General features: G+C 28.0%; 1 protein-coding gene and 2 long non-coding RNA genes across 3 annotated transcripts; 1 reads left to right on the top strand and 2 right to left on the bottom strand.

Annotated features, from left to right (window-relative positions):
* Positions 1–2,942: 2,942 nt before the first annotated feature.
* LOC104648375 (uncharacterized) lies at positions 2,943–5,307 on the top strand. The gene is made up of 2 exons (XR_003247366.2): positions 2,943–4,726; positions 5,037–5,307. It is a non-coding gene; the product is annotated as an uncharacterized lncRNA (long non-coding RNA).
* A 1,694-nt stretch (positions 5,308–7,001) lies between these two features.
* On the bottom strand, positions 7,002–7,737 carry LOC104648376 (uncharacterized). Its single transcript, XR_742373.4, has 3 exons — positions 7,330–7,737; positions 7,156–7,240; positions 7,002–7,065 (listed from the first exon to the last, which is right to left on the bottom strand). It is a non-coding gene; the product is annotated as an uncharacterized lncRNA (long non-coding RNA).
* A 1,942-nt stretch (positions 7,738–9,679) lies between these two features.
* Positions 9,680–12,877, bottom strand: LOC101248219 (protein neprosin-like). The gene is made up of 8 exons (XM_010325315.4): positions 12,610–12,877; positions 11,764–11,856; positions 11,476–11,673; positions 11,344–11,397; positions 11,047–11,202; positions 10,831–10,884; positions 10,327–10,467; positions 9,680–10,185 (listed from the first exon to the last, which is right to left on the bottom strand). Exons 1-8 carry the CDS (start codon positions 12,790–12,792, stop codon positions 9,817–9,819), a joined length of 1,248 nt encoding a protein of 415 aa, XP_010323617.1. The 5' UTR covers positions 12,793–12,877; the 3' UTR covers positions 9,680–9,816.
* Between the last annotated feature and the right edge of the window lie 8,341 nt (positions 12,878–21,218).

Raw genomic sequence — 21,218 nt, 5'->3', positions numbered from 1 at the left:
TTATTGGTCTTCTTTTTTTCTTGCTTGCGACTGGAAATAGAGTAGTGTTATCATGTTTTACTTACGTTTAAAAATTAATTGCACATAAATAAATTTTTTCTTAGGCCTTTCAAGGAGAAAATAATTTTTTTTCAAAATAAAATTATTTTTGTAAAGCAAGAAATTAACATTACTTGAAAAAAAGTAAAAATAACTAAATCTATTAGTGGTGCAAATTGTCTTCTTTCCCCTTCTCCTTTGTAAGAAAAAATCTCATTCACACCTAATAAATTAGTGCAATGAAATCGCAATTAACTTACAACTTTTTTTATATAACTCATTTAATTTGTGGAAGCTTCAAAATGCACATCGTAATTAAAGTATTATATCATTATCTTTGATGGAAAATTAACTATCTATATTGTAAAAAATAAATAACTATAAACAACTCAAAGATAACAAAAAAATAAAAGGAATCATACTGCTTTCATATTTAACTTTGCATGCACGTTAATTCAAATATAACCTGTGTCATCTTTCATTGAACAATTAATATTTAATTATTGTTAATTGTCCTTGTCAAATATAGATTTATAACGTGCAAGCAAACGAAAAAACAAAGACACACACATTTTATTTTTTTCGTATGAAGCAATATATTTTCAAACTCCATTATATTAATGATAATGTTTATATGAAAATTTTATAATTTTTTACTAAGGTATTATTATATACGTATATTATTTTTTTAAAAATGTTATTATTCGAAATTTAGTATGTACATAATATTATGGATCAATAATTATTATAAAAGTATTACTATTACTCAACATTTGATTATAACCGTTATAGAGGATATATCACCCGAATAAATATTATTGTTGTAATAAATAAATTAATATTATAGAAAAATAAATATAACATGTAATTAGATTCTTAAAAAAATCTAGATCATATGTCGTGAAATGTTATTATATATAACAAGATTTGATTGTATATAATATATTATGTATTAATAAAGCTATGAAATTTGGAATTATTAACAATTTTTCGTATTAGCTGGAAAAATAATGTGACCCAATAAAATAGCGAAACGTATTAAAAAGCCTTTAAAAAAATTGAGAATTAGTTGTTTATGGGGCCATAAAATTGTTGCTTTTGGGGGTCAACATTTTGTAGTATTATTATGAAATAGGACCACACTATTATATACTATTAAGAACACTAATTGGTTGACCAAGAATCTTGATTTTGTGATTTATATTAGCTAGGGATTTGATTTTTCTACATAATTTTTTTTCCATTCTGCATTAATTTTAAAAAATCTCAAAATAATTTATTTATTCGATTAGTTTAAATTGTTAAAGTAATTCAATAATATCTAATCTTATTTGTCTTGTTGTTAATTTGTTTGTCATTTTGTCTAATGGAGCCTAACCATAATCAACAACCTTATAATGCACTTTGCTTTTTAGTTTTGATTAACAAAAAGTTCATTAAATTGGAGACTACTTAAAAGTACAAAATTAATTGTCTTGAGTAAGCAATGCAATCCTATCGCCAAAAAGTCGTTGGTATAGTGCAATAATAATGCTCACATTCCTTTTTTTTTATTCTTTCACTTTTTTATCCAATTTGCTTCCGACTTTATAAAACAATATTTTATCAAACTTAAAAATTTGAAACAATTATTGTACAGGAGTCGATAGCCAAAGGTTCACTAAATTCGTCTTGTTTGTACTATATTTATATAAAAATATTGGTTCTATTTTATTTAGTCATAACGGCTATACCATATAGACTGTTGTTGTATATAGTACAAATTATGAATCTATATAGAATGACAAATTAGACATTCATGTGGTATTTTAATGCACACATGAATGCCACATAACTCTTCCGTTAAACCGAAAGGTAACTATGGTTCAATACTTAGACGAGAAGAGTATTTTTTGGTCGAAAGATAGTTTAGGAGCGGCTCTAGTAAATTGGTGGCCTAAAATCAAATTCAAATGGAAGCCTTAAATTTGAGTATATATTTTTATAAAATTTATTATAGTCAATAATTTAATCTTTCTTGAGATATAGCATTCATAATTTGTCAAACTTCTATTACTTCTTTACTCTTTTATATAAAAAAATTATTTTCTACAAATAATACTTAATATTATTTTTTTAAAAAAGACATTAACCTATAATTTTTTTTTAAAAAATGAGGCCCCTCATTTTGGGGGCATGAGGCGATTGCCTTTTTTTTTTTAAGCTATGGAGCCGCCCCTGAGATAGTTCAAGAATATACTTAATTTATTTCAAATAGTTTAAGATTAGTTTTGTTCCTTTTCCATTACATATATTCAGTTAAATACGATCATATAAATTAAAAAAGTTACTTCATTTTTTATTTGTTAAAATCAAAATCACACCCTACCACATAAAAGTGTCACGTCAACACTTATATATAATTTCGGGGAGAGACCAATAAGTTTTATCAAGAACAATATCGTTGGCTTTTTATTCTTCGTCGGTTACATTCATAGTATATTGTATAAAATTGTTATTCCCATTTTTTTCTACACATCAAAATTAATTGATGTTAATAAGATTTTAGCATTTTTTTTTTTTAAAAAAAAAATATATATATATATATATATTTCGATCAGAAGATGTATATATTTTAGTGAATTAAGTGGAGGATATTATGTTGAATTGATATTGTTTACCTTATGAACTCATTGTTATACATTTGATGTGAAACTCTTCATTTGCCTTTTGAAATATGTCTGACGTGAAGTATGTGAGTGGAGAGGCACATATTAGTTATTATAAGGATATTTTGTGCCAAAAAGTAAATGAAATGTATAATTAGTTTATATCAATAGTTTAAGGCATATATATTTGTTTCATTTGGCTAACGATAGAGGCATTTTTGTGCCAAAATGCAAACAAGGGGGTGTATATTCTACTTCAATAGTGTAGGGGCATTTGACCCTTTTTTTAAAAAATTTTTGTCGTTATTCTTTGAATGAACACTAGATAATAAACTCATTTTTTTGTGCATGTATAACTCATAAGTTAAACCATACATAAGACATGTTTAGAGTGATCGACTCCATGAGCGTTGACAGAGAGAATCAAATCTCTGGCCTCCTTTATGAATACCATTTATTGTATCAATTCAGTCACCCGTATATCTTCTTTCTTCTCTTTTTTTCTCATTATGGTGGTAGAACACAAATTGGTCACATTTGGGACTCATAATTTTGGTTTGGCTTAGGTGCCTTTCATTGTTCCCTTATTTGGGGGATGTATGCTGCATTTTTAGGTCTTCTAGTGTCAAATGACATCAAGAAGTAACAATTATTACTTTCTCAAACCAAATAAAATATAAACATTTAAGTGTAAAGATATTCAAAATAAAGATGCATCAACATAATTATGATTTAGATATACGTTATGATAATGTGCTATAAGTATATACTTTTAGCCAATTATCAAATATATGTCACGACTAATCTTGCATACACGTAACTTCTTCTTTTTTTGAAGGGCATTTAATATGAAAAGTTTATTCACACACCTATAACAATCATCTATAACAATATTCTGTATTGAGTCCAAGGCAAGTTATAAGAATTAATGACTTATAAAAATCTTGTTACGTGTCAGAAATCAAAATTATTGATAAATATGAAATCAGAAATAATTCTTAGTTAGTTAATTAAAAATGATGTTTTGTTATATAAAGCCTTTAAAAAATTCAGAATTGTTTGTTTATGGGGCCCATACAATTGTTGCTTTTGGGGGTCAACATTTTGTAGTATTATTATGAAATAGGACCACACTATTATATACTATTAAGATTACTAATTGGATGACCAAGAATCTTGATTTTGTGGTTTATATTAGCTAGGGATTTGATTTTCCTACATATTTTTTTTTTCCATTCTGCATTAATTTTAAGAAATCTTAAAATAATTGATTTCTTCGATTAGTTTAAATCCTTAAAGTAATTCAATAATATCTAATCTTTGTTTGTCTTGTTTTTAATTTGTTTGTCATTTTGTCTAATGGAGCCTAACCATAATCAACAACCTTATAATGCACTTTTGCTTTTTAGTTTTGATTAAAAACTAATTGTCACTATCAATCTTGCATACACGTAACTTCTTCTTTTTTTTCGGCTTTTAATATGAAAAGTTTATCCACATGCCTATAACAATATTCTGTATTGAGTCCAAGGCAAGTTTTAAGAATTAATGACTTGTAAAACTCTTGTTATATGTTAGAAATCAAGATTATTATATAAATGTGAAACAGGAATAATTCTTAGTTAGTTAATTAAAAATAATGTTTTGTTAATTCAAGTGTTGTTATATAAAGATTCGATGTGATAAAATAATATGTAGAGAAGGACGTGTAACTTACAAATGCGTCCATGTTGAATTATATTAGGATTATTTAATACTAATTGCCATTATTAGGAAAGGTCCCTTAAATAAGAGAGATTTATTATTCATAAAAAAATAGATATCAAGGAAATGCCGTGACAAATTTTTCACAAAAATTAAAATTAATTTCAATAAAATGTTCAAAAATATATAAAAAGAAGATATTAAAGATAAAACATAGTATAGTTAAATGTTTAACCATTTTGGTCGAGCGTGCGTGTATAAATATTAAGGCTTTGAGTAATTTAGTTAACATAACAAAACATATTTCTTGTTTGATTATCATAAAAAATTCTCCCGTATGCATCTTCTTCTATATTCTTCTTTTTGGTGTCATTTGCTTTTATGCATATATTGTATTGTCTCTGTTAAGTCAGGCTAAATTTATTCATGAATCATTTTCATGCTTAGTACGTATACATATATACAACTTGCATGCATTACTCTTCCATTTTTTTTTTCATTTCTTCACAAGATATATAGAATGTAACTGGAAAAGAGGTTTGATAACTTTATATTTTGTTTTCTTGCATATGATCTATCGACAATATATTTGTAAAAATTATACTCTACCGTTTCTTTTTTTATTAATCTAATATTTGATTGCAGATGAATAACAAAACGTATTCTTCTACAGAAGAGGACAATTGGAATAATGATCAATTTACAGCTAGGTACATGATTCAAACTCTGATCGCTGCTGCTGTGATGACTGTTCTTTTCTTTCTGATGTTTGCACTTGTGAAAATTTGGAAAAAATGGGCAAAGAAGAGAGTTCCCAATTCTGATAATGTTGAAAACTGAGAGAGATTTGAAGTCTATGTTATTTAATGAAAAATATAATATTAAATATAATGAATAAAATTAAATATTTCTTTTATCTTTTATTTAGAAGGCAGAGTTTCAAACTTTCAACATGCTGTTTTATTATACAAACTTCCGAATGGCATAATTAAATATTCCTTCCGAACGTAGGTATTCTATTTTATTAGCAAAGATTTCAACCCTCCTCCAAGACTCTTTCAATACTGTTATAACGAAATTTATTTTTCCATTATGCAATAAGAACGTAGGTATTCTATTTTGATAATGTGAAACTATAAGAAACACTTGCATGATGATGCTTCTTTTCATTGCGTACAATGAAAAACATGTTTGAAATTACTCTTTCGGTCTCTTCGTTACTAATGACTTGTCCACTTTTTCTTTTTAGTTGTTCTTACTATTTTGATAAATTAAGAAAAGACAAAAAAAAATTATGTTTTACCTATGATACTTTCAATTAATTATTTTGAAAAAAAAGTAGAATTTCTTGAAAATTTAAAGTTTTTAATTCATTAACTTAATAATTAATAGGAGTACAATAATGAACTTATTATGTCATTTCTTAATAGATAGGTCAATTCAAAAGTGGACAAATACTTAGAGATATATAGAGAGTAAACATATCTAGAATAAGTTTCTTTAAACATATTAATAATTTTTTAAATCTTAAATATACGACAAATTAATTGTTATAATAAGTAAGGATAATATAATAATTTTAAGAAATTTTCATACATAACTTAAATTGTTTCGATCATAAATATGTGATGAAAGGATAAAGGAAATATCATTTTCTAGACTTCTTTGTTTGTTTGTTTTTTTCTAAAAAAGGAAGTTAGTTTTTTTATACAAAGATATGATATTCTTAGCAAGAATCAAATTCTATATTCGAATAAAAGAAAGTAAATTTTGCGGATATAACAAAAAGATGAGTTCAATATGTGTCACAGAATATTGTCTATTTTTAATATGATTAATTTAAGTAAGCAAGTTTTAGTAGGTTAATTACTAATTAAAAAAATATTATGAAGTATTTATTTTTACAAATTAGTCAATGGCTAGTTGACTCATGACTGATTGAATTAGCGTGAATATTGTGAAGAAGAAAGTCGTTTTGCTTTATTATTTTTATTTATAGAATAAAATATAATTCAAAGACATTTTGATGATTACGAATTGAAAATTTTCCTATTAGGAAAATAATTTTTCAAACAGAGTATACGAAAAAATAAGTTTCATAGCATTTCATTTCAAAATAATTAATAATATCATTTTGTGCTAATTCCAATTTAAATTACATAAATTATTTATTAATATTTTATTCTTATTGTGTTTACTTAGACATTATATATAATTACATTATTAAATACCAAAAAGTATTTTTTTCTTAATGGTAATTGTCATTTTTCGCTTCTCCTAATTAAAGTGTCCTGAGAAAATCATAATTTAAACAATTTTTTTTATAGGATTTTCACTTTTATTTAAAATATTATTTTAGTTTCAAATATTATTCCGATTAACTTTTTAAAAAGTAGTCTCTTTACTTCAATTTATAAAAAATTTCACACATTTTTAAAATATTTTAAAGTATCAATTATTGTTACTTTTTTAATATATTTTAGTAATTTGTAAATGTATAATTTTATTTTCGAAAAAACGAGGATCTCGTGAACAAATTTTTGATAAATTTAAACGGCTCAATTCTCGAGAAACGAAATAGGGAACAAACATCTTATAAAAAAATTAGCTAAATAAGCAGCAGACAGTGCGGAGACACCATGTTGATGAAGGCGTAACCAACGTTACATTTGTTCTGAAGCAGCAAAACCATAGAAATAAGTTCCGGGCTTCAAATTTTTTCAGTAAGATGTGAAAACATAAAAAAAGAAATATACTGTACTACCTTGAAGTCAATAGGCAAGTAGAGAAAATCATATGTATTCTTATGAGTCTCATCAATTGCTGTGAGTAGCATCCCTGAGGTATACCTAAAACAAATGGAAGAACATGAATCATTGAGCATTGAATAATCACACAAACTTAAAGTACGCTAATTCACAAGTTATATGGCTCTTACTTGTTTGGGATGTTTTTAATCATTAAAGTAGTCCTAGCATCTTCTCCAAATCAAGCAGATATTGTTTTTTGTTGTCTATCTCACTTCCACTTTCAACTCTTCGACTCCGAACTTGTTCGATTATCCCTTCATTGTTAGTCGTTCCATATGAGCCATTTCCAAAAATATAGTTCCTAGGCAGTGGAATCATTCTAGAGATAGCAGAACCAGCCATGTTTTCTCCATTTTGCATCAGTGGAATCGTTAACTGATGCAAGCTTGTTTTCTAGCTCGTTGCCTGTTCTGCCACATGCAAAATGTATGTTTAAGTTTCTGAGACTCTTGATAATTCACTTAATAGTTATCATTCTTTTTTTTATATATAAAAAAATTACCCTATTTGAATTTGTTAAAAAATTATTGTATTTTAATTAGTTATCTATATTTTAGACGTTACTATAACTATTTCCTTAAATCAAAATTTAAATTTAGAAACATTGACATGTCTTCGTTTTTCTTTTATTTTTTTACAAATCTAATTCTTTGTAACTTTTACTTTTAAAAGAATACCGTTTTCTTAAAAACATATGGAGTTTGTTATTTTGCTTTACAAAATAACTGTTTTGTTTTCTAAATACTGTTTATATAATATAACTACAAATAATTTATTATAGTTATATAGAAAATTGAAAATCTGATGTTGATTTGAATTTTAAATAAGTACAATACTAATAAAATAGAGAAAAAAAGGAAATTATATATTTATGTTTTAGTTGCAATAAGTAAGGAGTACTTTTTTGTGTATAGTATAAAAAGTGATGTTAAAACTGTTTTAAATTAACAATGGATGATTTTTAATATTCAATTATTGATTATTTATTGTTTAAAATTTTGAAAATTTATTGTGTGGACATAAAAAACTTTTTATTCTCCTTTAATATATAGATAGAAGATTATTAATACTATTATTATTATTGTTATTTTTATTATTATTATTATACTATAAATAACAAGGTTTGAGAAGACATAAAAATATTCTTAGAAAAAAAAAGAAACTGCACATTCTCTCTCTCACACACACGTTACACATAACTATATTTAAAATAATTTTAAATATAAAATATTAATTATTATATTATTATATTAAATATAATTAGTTTTAATTATTTCAAAAATTCGTTTTTGTGATGCTGACATGTGATGTTTTCACTTCTCCTATTCTATATATATAGATTTATATATAGATAAAGATTATTATTATTATTATTATTATTATATTATTATTATTATTATTATTATATAAATAAGGAGCTTTGAGAAGACTTAAAATATTTCTTTAGAAAAAAAAAGGAACTGCACACTCTTTCTCACACACACGTTACATATAACTATATTTAAAATAATTTCAAATATAAAATAGTAATTATATTATTATTATATTAAATATAATTAGTTTTAATTATTTAAGAAATTGTTTTTTTTTTGGCGCTGACAAATGATGCTTTTCACCTCTTCTAATATCTAATATATATAGATAAATTTGAATATTTATTAAAAAATAATAACTCCTTCATTCTATAATAATTAAATTATTAAAATATTTTTATATATCAAACTAACTTAATTATCCAATCTTTAAAATTACTTTTAGAATATATTTTTATTTTTATCTTTCATTTGGCATGAATTATTCTCGTAGTATGCTGAGATTTCTTAAAAAAATTATTAAAGTTTTATGGATAAAATTTACATGTATCGAGTGATTACACAAAGTTAATATGTCATGTAAACATATATGATTAAATTAGTGCAATAACAATTTGTTAAGGTGAAAAAGTATGGATAAAATTTACATGTATTGAGTGTTTACACAAAGTTAATACATGCATATCATGTAAACGCATATGATTAAATTAGTGCAACCATTAAGGTGAAAAAGTATGTGAACTTATATAATCATTTTCTTAGTGAGTAAATTATCCTTAGTGAGTAATTATTGGTAAATATGAAAAAAATGTCTTAAAATGAGAAATATAAATAGCACTTTAGAAGAAAAACAAGTCGAATAGTAAATAGAATAATTAACAATTATAGAAGAGAAAAGACGAGGAGGGGAAATGGATGAAAAATGTTGTAAAGACGTTAAAAATAGAGTGATGTATTTGGTTAATTTGGCAAATATTTATTTGATTAGTTGGCCAGGTTTGACTTTTTAAAGAAATACAGTAATTTCATAAAATTAAATTATTTTTGTTGATTTTTAGTTTTTCATCCAATTGAGGGATACAGACAAGTTTATAGACAACAAGAGTATAAATAACTCGATTTTAATGGTAATGAGAAGATCAATAAATAAATAAAAATTGAGAGATATTTTTGATCATTTTTCTTTTTTTTTCTTTGCATTTCTTTGGAAGACAATATAACATTCAAATTAAAGGTGTACATAGAACAAATAGGAACAATTTTCTTCAACTTCTTTCATTATTTAGAAGATTTTCTTTCCTATTAAACATGTGTACTTTCACCCGGTCCCCCATAAATAAAAAAATATTTATTTTGTGTACCACGTGAAAGTAGTTTAAATTCACCCCTGTACGGATTATCGGTATGTGTGACTGTTGTATCTACTTCAATTGTTTTTCCTTTCTCATTGACAATTGCAAGATCAGTGCAATAAGAATCATAGGAAGTATTTTCAATAGGAAAATAGCTTGAGCCCATCGGAGGTTTTGGTACACCTGACGGACTATATACAACTCCTCCCCAATCGACATTCGTAGCAAAACTTTTCAAGTCAGTGAAGAGACTTTGTGGCCAGAAACCTATTCGCGTAAAGTCTTTTCTCAATAAAAACCACCAATTTCCGGACAAGTCCTTTATTAAAAAAAATAAAAATAAAAATGATAATAAGTTGTCAATAACAATATTTATGTTATATCCTAATTATAATTCCTATATCTGTATAAAATATTCAAAGACTCTAAATAAGAAAAATAAAGGCAATATAAAATGTACCCGTTCAATGTGTACAACCAAACCCCAAAGTTTTCCTCCACGTACTGAAATAGTATCATTGAGTGAATTATCAAGGGGTATGTCATGGTTTACTTGTACAAAGCCGGGACATAATGTATTGAAGCAACGAATTTCACCAGCCTACAAAAATAGATATGTCTGATTTAGGGATTGGGGATAAAGTTAAAAAATTATTTAAAATTAAAAAGTAAGATTGTTTTTTTGATGTGGAGGGTCGGGTACGAGTGCGGGGTAGGGTAAAAAATATTGTAATATTAGAATGAAGCAGGCTTTTGAAAAAAAGTTTTCTTTATTTTTTAAGGAAAGTCATTTTCATAAATTTAAGAAAATTAAATTGATTTGGAAAACATTTAAGCCAATAGACATGAGAAAATTAGAAAACATTTTCAATAAAATATTTTCCTTCACACTAAACAAACACTAAAAGATTTACTAGTATAATGAACTCAAAAGGGAAATCACCATGGTACGAAAGATAGTTACCTGGAAATGTATAAACAATCTAGTGTTTGTATCCCCGTATAACGTTGGGTCCACCTAAAGCACGAAACAAAGATATTATATTATTGTTATTAAATATTCATCATTTGCTAACAAATTTTCTAATATACATCTTTAAAACACCAAATTCAATAGTTAACACACATCCTTCTTCCACAAACGATGGAATAATGGAATAAAAAATTGATATAAACTTACTCTCCAACCAGCTTGTACGATATCTGATCCTTTATGAATTTTTAGCCGAGATCCACTGTGTTGTTGTCCATTAACTTGAGGATTGTACACAGTAGTATCCATTCCGGCTCCCGCAAATTTGTTATTGGGATTATATGAAATCTGAGTTATTGCAACCTAAATAAATTTTTTTAATTGTTTTTAGTAAATCTTATAGAGAATCCAAATTAAACTAAGAATAATTTGTTTCTTTATTACTTCAAACCCAATTAAATAAAACATAAACATTGAAAAATAAATATTATAGCCATAAACCACCTTATATACTTGTGAAGATATGTATCTTCCATTTGGCCTACTATTATTGTTGCTCTGCATTAGAAAAGGAAATTATTTTTAGGTTTGAAATACGCAAGATACATAGAAGTAAATTGATATAAATTATCTTACAACATCATATTCATTGTCGAATGTGACATCCTCTGGAGGGGGCATACGATTTAATCTTATAAGATCATCTTTTGTAATTCTCTTAACAGGAATAGTTCCAAAAGGGCATCCTCCATCTTTTGACCATATTGTCGATGACCTATTAGTTGTTGATGAAAAAGTTGAATCTTTCTTGATTCTAGATAAAGTAGGTTTCATCTGTTCAATCAGATGTTTAATTGCATGTCAATAATATCACATTCAATATGAACAAAATGATAATGAAATGAAAATAGAGTAGAGATATGCCTTAGGATGAAAATTATGATCCTTCAGCAATGGATGATCAAATGCACGTTGTTTGTAGAAATCTATACAATCGTATGTATCTCCATATTTAGTCTGTACCCAATCAAAATTAATAAAACAAGTAGACTAAGTTAGAACAAGATATACCTTTCAAACACAAAACATACTCACAGAGAACAATTCTTAGTAAATGGTAATACTACTACTTTGTTTAAAAGAAAGATTTTTTTTTCAAATATATTATCAAACTTTGAGAAAAGACTTATCTAGGTCATTCATTAGTATTTTATTCATTTATTCTACTTTCATTGAGAAAATGTTCATCTATGCCATTACATATTAATGAAAAATATTTCGATAGTTGTGTCCTAAGCCATTATTATACCCTTGACTCCAATTTTCAAGATCAAATGCAAAAGTTGTGCTTAATCCATTTTAGTTCATTTGTTTGATTGGATTTGACATGAAGTTTCAAAAAGTAATTTTGTTTTGAATCTTGTGATTTTAAAATAAATATATACAGAATATATCAAAGTGCTCTTAAATCTTGTGGTTTAAACATGTTATGGAAAAATTAGTATCAAATAGTTTTAAAAATGGAAAAACATTTTTTCTCAAATCGAATTAAAAGAAAAAGTAAAACAAACAAATCGAAACAGTAACCTGCTCAATATTCAACCACAACAAAGTTTACATTCAAAGAAGGAATTTAAGGGAATGTTCTCCATTTCCAGCGAATCATGTGACAAATAAATGTTTACTCTAATACAAAAGTGATATTATCAAATAAAATGTCTTTTGCGACTTAGAAGTATAATAAAATAAATTTTTTGAAAAAAAAATTACCTTTACTGTTTTGACGGCTGGCTTGTTCAAAATTTTTAGTTGTTTCTCTAACTCCACATCCTCTAATTTGGATAGCTTTTTTTGCCCTTCCACCCTATTATAACTTAACAGAAAATATAATATTAATAACGTTTTGTGAATCGTTCTTTGATACATTCTGAATTCATTTCTTTTTAAAGACATGAATCTTAGGTGTTTTGAAGAAATTAAACGAATTAATACAACAAGAAAGCTCAACACTGAATTTGATTTGCTAGGTGTAAGTATTGATACCTCTGCTACTATAAGGAAGACATTGTTATATAGAGATGTAGAAAAGACTAAGTTGACTATTATGTACAAATATTGACTTTTTGAAAGTTAAAATAAATGTTGTTTGGTCGTTTGTAATTAATAATCAAAATAATAATTAACTTGATTTGACCAAATCTAAGAAGACTTTGAATGCTTTTTTGTTGTTCATATCCACATAATAAAATATTTAAAAATATTTTTGACCATAGACCAAATATATTGTTTAGTCCAAAACCAAAATTAGATTATTTTTTAATTATTTTTTTTGAAAAATAACTAAAGTAATGTGCAAAAAGAAAGATGCCAATGTGATATTTTGAACAAAGATATAATTTGAGGATAATTATAAACGATAATTGAAAGTTGATGGGTGTTTTTTATTTTCGATAAATTTAAATTAAAAAAAAGGATGATTATACGTTCTTTGATCATAAATATTGTGTCAATATCTTTCGTTATATTTTAAGGTTGTATATGTCTTTACCTTCGGTCTTTGGATTGTATATATCCTTGAATCTAATGGATCAACATGTGGTATCATCTTAATGATTGGCTCGATTTTATTTATTTTTTTACTCAAAAATAAAAAAAAATTCACCCGACCCACAACCAAAATGGGTGGGGCCAAAATCCACTCTTCATTTTCATAAAAAAAAAAAACCATCCCTTTTTTCTTCTAAACCCACCATAACCACAGAATCAAGAACTCATCTTTCGAAGAAGAGTTCACTAAACCTACTATTTTCTTCGCTTCCACTTCAAACATTGTTTCTTCAATATGTAACATACCATACAAGTTATGTCAATATTGTGTCTTTCGAATTTTTTAAAATAATGTGTAGCTTTATGCTTGCTAAAAATAAATCTTCATCTTCCTTTAGCACAGTAGAATCTAGTTTTATAGGTATTTTGTACATCATTTATTTCAAAAATAGTTTCAGTGCATTTCAATTAGGGGTGTGCATTGATCGATTCGGTCCGATTTTACTTGTTATTTGTTAAATATATCAATTTTTGATTTCCAAATAATTCAAATCAATAACCAACCCAATAACCTATTTCTAATCGTTTTTGGTTAATCAATTTATGGTACTTAACGGTTCGATTTTCGATATAATCAATAAGAATATATAACCCATATGTTTTTTCCAGCATTTGTCATGAAAGTACTAATCATAAAAGTAACAATCATTTTTATTGCAAGTTTAGACAGTAGACACATTCAAAGCAAAAAGTGTGAAAGTAACAAATGTTTTTCAGCAATTGACACATTCAAGTTAGAAGTGTGCTTGCAATTACAAAATGAAACAATAATTAGGATTTTAAGTTATAATGAGATTAAAGTAACAAGGTTTGTAAAACATTATATAATTAATTAGGGTTTACTGGTCTAGGAATAAAATAGTAAATTAGTATAGTGTTATTGGGTTATCGGTTTAACCATTAACAAAAATCATAAAATCGGAAATTGAACCAAGAATATTATTAAATCAATAGTATTTTTTTCGGTTCGATTTATTGGTTAAATCAATTTTTGCACACCCCTAATGTGTATGCAGATCTTAGAGACTGTTTTGATAGATCCCAATAATTCAAATAGTAAACTATTATATGAAAGACGCATATTCGAAAAGGAGATACAATGATGAAGAAAGCACGATGATAATACTAGGAAAAACAAAACTAGCAATACAAATTATACGAAAACTGAAACAAATAAAATAACAAGGTAATAATAAGTGAAGAATAATATACACGAGCATAATGATAATATTTGTTTTATAGGAAAAAGGTATTTTTAATAAATTCTCGACTTTTTAGAGTCGCCACTTCTATTTTGAGAAAAATTAAGAGAACCTTTATATTCAAAAGACTTAAACAAATAAAATCATTTGAAAATATTTAAAAGGGTTCGGGGATTCTTATTAACGTCTTAGGAAGGTTTTGAAAGCACCTAAGACGTTCCGCTTAATGACGGCTATCCGACAACTAACTTTATATTTGGCTAAGACTTACAATTGCGATAAAATACTCTTTAGAGTTGTTTGAAAAATTAAAGGCAAAAATCATTTCGGATTGCGTTTGAAAGAGAAAACTATTTATCTAAGTCAATTTTAACTTGTATAATCTTTTAGGCCTTTAACTCGATTTGATCGAGTCGTTAAAACCAAAAGTGGCGTTTTGCAGAGAATTGGATTTTTCTAACTTTTAAACTAACGACAAATAAAATAAACAAGTAATTAAAAACAAGTAAACTAACGACAAATAAAATAAACAAGTAATTGAAAACAAGTAAAGAGAGACAGGGAAAGAGATTTGGGTCCAAATTCAGATTCTGTTCGCCTTGACCGTTTTTTGGACCCAATTATTTTGGGTTTTTGACCCATTTTCTTTTTGGATTTCGACCAATTTTGTATCTGTCCTAAACTAAACAAATAATTACACAAAAATAAATAAAGTAAAAGACGACAAGGGCTTATTCCCGAAAATAAATACACTACGAAATGCGAAAAATAAAATGATATTCTAATCCATCTTCTCCGACTATCTTCAATTTTTGAAACTTCGGAACTGTACTTCAATTTTGGGGTGATTCGATGAAAAGAAATTGAGTCTTAATGACTCTCTCATGTTGCAAAGGAGGAGGAGTTCATGACGAGCTCGGATAAGTTTCACATACAACAATATGATGATAAAGATCAATATCCAAAAATAATAGGGTAATAATATGTGTAAGGCGAACAATGACAAGTACCAAAACTAATATGCAACCAAGGACTTGGCCAAACATTAGATACCTAGCAGAATATTACAAATCTCAAATATGTAAATGTCAATGCTAAAAGGCTACTTAGGTCGTTGCTCATTATTTAATTCTAAGAGAAATAAATGAATTAGACAAGCTCTGGATGCGCTGCAAGTTAAATATCACAAGCGATTAATCCTTAATGAATAGTCATAAGGAACTAGACAATATTGCTAGACCTTACTAATTTTCTATCTAATCATCGACCTCCATATCCTTCAATCTAATGTTATATCGTTCTCATTAAGTTGTAGGTCTGCGATCTCTTACTTAATTACTACTTCGACTTATCTCTACCTCTCCTTAGACCCACCATAGGCAACCTCTCACACTTTCTTATTGAGGCATTTGTGCATCTCCAATCTTCGTGTAAAATATATTTTGATATATCTTTAATTTAAGTCACAAATTTCAAAAATATTTTTACGAAAATTAAAACAAAGGAAGTAGTAGATGTTGGATAAATAGATGATTCATATTACTAGCTCTCTTTGGTCCATACATGAAACTAACATATATCATAATTATTATTTTTCATCCAATATTCGATACAAGTTTGATCAACTAGTTTAAATTCATACCAAATCTTTTTACCTTCTGAAATAAAATACTTTGTACTGAAAACAATTTTATATTATGAACTGAATCAAAGATTCAGACAAAACAATGAATAATTTGGGCCTGAGTAATTACGATCTGCTTGGGCTGGGCTAATGGATACATGTGCCTTGATCTATTGATTTATGGGAAAATTACATAGATAAAATAAATTTATATTATTTAATTATTCATCATAGCTATAGTTTGCTATAATTACCATTCGCGATTAACATTATACATTAATTACGTGGACTGGCTTCGAGTTTGTATAGTTAGCTACGTTTGTATATACAATTATTTAACATATATACATATACAATTCACCTCTCTTCTCTCTCTTGCTCGCCTCTCTCAATCTCGCTAGCCTCTCTCCTCCCTCTCCCACTGTCTTGCCATATATACAAATGCATATGTATAATATATAGTTATATACAATTATCTACCTACACAATTCACCTCTCTACCCTCTCGAACTTCAAAAATACAAGTTTTTTAATAATTCGAATACATATCTACGTCATTTGATGGAGAATCTGTTAAACAATTTCTCCAAACTCTACGTATTGAATATCGTAGTTCATCTACGAAGAAGATGAGGCAACAACTTGTCAAATGACTTCAATCTTCCAAATAATACTTAGGATAGTGACCTATTTTGGCTATTTTAATTTGCTTTTCCCAATAGCCAAATCAAAATGACCTAGAATTTTTTTATTTAAAAAACAAAATGAAGCTACTTTTGTACTAATATTATTACCTTTATCACTTCATAAATCATAAGTACATAACTATAACATTCAAATCGAGCTTGCCTAATCTTTTTTCGAATAATAAACTATTTTTCTAAAATTTGCCTCAAGCAAGCCATCTAATTGTTCAAAGTCACATGATAAATTTATCGGATATAATTAAATGAAATTTGAGATTTGGAGAGAGTAACGTGTATTCAGATCTTACCTCTATCTTGTGAAGGTAGAAACTATTTTTTATAGATTTCAATTCAAATAATAGAGAATAGGAAAGCAAATTTGGAAAGGAACAATAGTCAAGAAAGCACAATGAAAAATAAAGGGGGGAAAATAGCAACAATGAATAATACGATAACGGAAGAAAGTGAAATAGCAATATTATGGTTCATATTACTAGCTCTCTTTGGACGAGACACGAAACTAACATATATAATAAACCTTTCTTCACTTGATATTCGATGTTAGTTTTGAAATCAACTAATTTCAATTTACACGACATTTCTTACCTTATGAAAATAAAACACTTCGTACTAAAAACAATTTTTCATACCAAAGTAGCTTATGAAACATTCAAATTTGTGTACCCAAAATTCATGTGGGCCTGAGTGCTTTACTATCTTCTGGGCTTGGGCTAATGGATACATTTGGAAAGCGAGCAACTTACAAAAATAATTATAATTATTGAATTATTGAATTTTAATAGCTATAAATATGATATTAATCAAAAAATAACTACAATATATGTCTATATCTAGCTGATTGTATAACTTTTATCATTGTTATTTATACAATAATATAATTTTAATTTTAATTCACGAAATAAGGTACTTTATGTTACAGCCCTTTAATTATTTTCCTAAGACTCTCAAATCTCAAAACTTTCCATTATTAAATTACCAATTAATATTTACCTATTGAAAACATATCCATTCAGATTTCATTTAAATAAATAAATATTGGGATATATTTTTGTAAAGCTTATGGATTCTAACAAGAATCCATAGCCAAAGCTCTGTTGGAGCTCAAGATCACGCAGAGAGAGTGCAAGACAATTGTGAGGGAGAAAATTTTCTTTTGTAACTAATCCTTCCTAGCTATAATCTAGTATGCAATCCTCACTATAATATACTATATGCCTCAATATATTTTCAATGTACATCAATGCATTTGTTTAACTCTTTTACACCCTCCCTCAAGCTAGGAACTATGAAGATGTTCTTCATTCCTAACTTGGATACAAGATGTATATGAGAATCTCGTTCAAGTGCCTTAGTGAATATGTCTGCAGGTTGTTCAGATGATGTCAAGTGTGTTGTACTAACCAATCCTTCTTGTATCTTTTCCCTCACGAAATGGCAGTCTATATCTATGTGTTTTGTTCTCTCATGGAACACTGGATTAGCTGCTATTTGAATCGAAAGAAGTACTATCTGAATACAATGGCACAGGAAGGTTAATCTTGATTCCAAGTTCATCAAACAGACCAACAATCCAAACAATCTCAGCAACTGTAGATGCCATTGCTCTATATTCTGCCTCTGCTGAACTTCTAGACACTGTCACTTGTTTCTTAGATTTTCAAGATATAGGTGGTCCTCCATATTGTACCAAGTATCCTGTAATTGATCTTCTACTATTAATGCATGCACCCCAATCAGCATCACAAAAAACATGCAAATCATTTCCCCCTGTTGATGCCATCAAAATGCCAAGTCCTGGTTCTGATTTCACATATCTAACTAGTCTCATTGCAGCCTCCATATGTGAAGTCTTTGGAGAGTGCATAAACTGACTTAAGCACTGTACAGCAAATGATATATCAGGTCTAGTAGTTGTGAGATACAACAACCTTCCAATTAACCTTTGATATCCTGTAGGATCTTTTAATGTTTCATCATGACATGTAGATGAAATACTAGTATCAAATTCAACTGTAGTAAGTTTTTGATTCAATTCCATTGGAGTTGAGACTGGTTTGGCACCTGCCAACCCCATGTCTGATATGAGCTCTAAAGCATACTTCCTTTGATGTATTAGAATTCCAGCATCATTTCTAGCAAATTCCAGCCCAAGAGAGTACCTTAGTTCTCCCAAATCCTTGATCTTGAAAGCATGTTGTAACCTCTCCTTAGTTTGCTGAATCATTGCTGGATCATTTCCTGTTAATAACAAATCATCTACATATATAAGAACTATCATTATCTTGTCTTGTTTTCTCTTTGTGAACAAAGAATAATCTCTTGTGCTTTGATGAAATCCTGATTCAATCAAGGTATGTGTAAGCTTGATGTTCCACTGCCTTGATGCTTGTTTCAGGCCATAGAGTGATTTTAGCAATTTACACACTTGATTGTTTCCATTGCTGTTGTTTTGTCTTCTACTAAATCCTTGAGGCAATGTCATGTATACCTCTTCATAGAGATCTCCTTGTAGAAAGGCATTGTACACATCCATTTGATGAATGTGCCAATGATTAGCAGCTGCAAGTGATTAATAGACCTTACAGTGGCCATTTTAACCACTGGTGAGAATGTCTCTTGGTAATCAAAACCTTCCTTTTGATTATAACCTTTGGCCACCAATCGTGCCTTGAATCTTTCTACACCACCATCTGAATTATACTTCACCTTGTAAACCCATCTACGGCCAATGGCCTTCTTGTTCCTTGGCAAGTCTACTAATTCCCAAGTCTGATTATCTTCTAAAGCTTTTATTTCACTTTGCATTGCATCCACCCACCTTATGTCTTGTATAGCTTCTTCATAGGTAGCTGGCTCTTTTTCAACTAAGAACTTTGAAATGAAACTTTGATACTTGTTGGATAATCCAGAATAATCTAGTACTGAAGTTATTGAATACAAGCATGTGTTAGTCCCACTTGTAGTAATGTAATCCTTATGCCAGATTGGAGGTTTAACACTCCTAGCAGACTTTCTTATTGCAGGAACATCCTGATGGAGTGACACTTGTGGAGCAACACTATCTGAACTAGAATGAGATATAGTGGGTTGTGTTTCTATAGTGATCATTTCATCATAATTGAACAAGTCTGTATTGGAAACATGATCAGCTGATGATGTAGACTTGTCTTTGAATGGAAACACAGATTCAACAAAGACTACATCTCTATTAATAAAGAATGTTTTACTCTCCAAATTGTACAATTTGTAGCCCTTTTGTGTAGTCTCATACCCCACTAAGACAGATTTTATTGCCCTAGGACTAAACTTGTCTTGCTTAGTAAGATTAGTAGCATAACACAAGCAGCCTATCACTCTTAAATGATCAATTGAAGGAGGCTTGTTGTATAGTTTCTCAAAGGATGATACACCACTCAAATTAGCAGAAGGCACTCTGTTAATCACATACACTGCAGCTTGAACACACAAACCCCAAAACCTATCTGGAAAACCAGCCTGAAACTTAATAGCTCTTGCTGTCTCTAGAATATGTCTATGTTTTCTTTCCACTACACCATTCTGTTGAGGTGTATATGGACAAGAACTTTCATGGATAGCACCATGTGACTTAAGAAGTTCATTGCAATTAGAATTTAAAAATTCAGAACCATTATCTGTCCTTATCTTCTGAATCTTTTTACCAAACTGAGTTTCAACTTCTGTAAAAAAATGCTTTAACAAACTAACAACATCTGATTTCAATCTCATTAGAAAAATCCATGTCCATCTTGAATAGTCATCAACAATTCTAAGAAAATATCTCATACCATCAAAAGTTTCAACTCTATATGGTCCCCAAACATCCAAATGAACCAGCTGGAAAACACTTATTGATCTACTAGTACTATTAGGAAAGGGCAGCCTAGTTTGTCTAGCAAGTGGACAAACTTCACAATCATGTAGTACAAATTTACTTCCAAACTTATTTAAACTGGGAATCTTTCTGATTACACTCATTGGTATATGACATAGCCTTTGATGCCAAATAGTAGCTTTGTCTTCAATATCTTGTACTATTGTTAAACATCTCTTAGGCACATCTGCTACTTGTGTATCCACCATGTATAAACCATCTCTTTCTTTACCAGTCACCCTCACCTTCCCAGATGAGATATGAGGGAAGAAGGTGACACAGCAATTCAAATCTTTTGTCACTTTTAAAACAGACATAAGATTGAACTTGAAATCTGGAATACATAA

The sequence above is a fragment of the Solanum lycopersicum genome, chromosome 7, assembly GCF_036512215.1.
Source record: "Solanum lycopersicum chromosome 7, SLM_r2.1".
Classification (NCBI taxonomy): domain Eukaryota; kingdom Viridiplantae; phylum Streptophyta; class Magnoliopsida; order Solanales; family Solanaceae; genus Solanum; species Solanum lycopersicum.
The sequence above is the reverse complement of the archived record's forward strand: the minus strand, read 5'-3'. Positions and strand labels throughout refer to the sequence as shown.

Coding starts and splice junctions, on each gene's coding strand:
- LOC101248219 (XM_010325315.4), bottom strand. CDS start 12,792: ATGTCTTTAAAAAGAAATGAATTCAGAATGTATCAAAGAACGATTCAC. Junction 11,857..12,609: donor CAGCCGTCAAAACAGTAAAG/GTAATTTTTTTT, acceptor GATTGGGTACAG/ACTAAATATGGAGATACATA. Junction 11,674..11,763: donor ATCATAATTTTCATCCTAAG/GCATATCTCTAC, acceptor CTGATTGAACAG/ATGAAACCTACTTTATCTAG.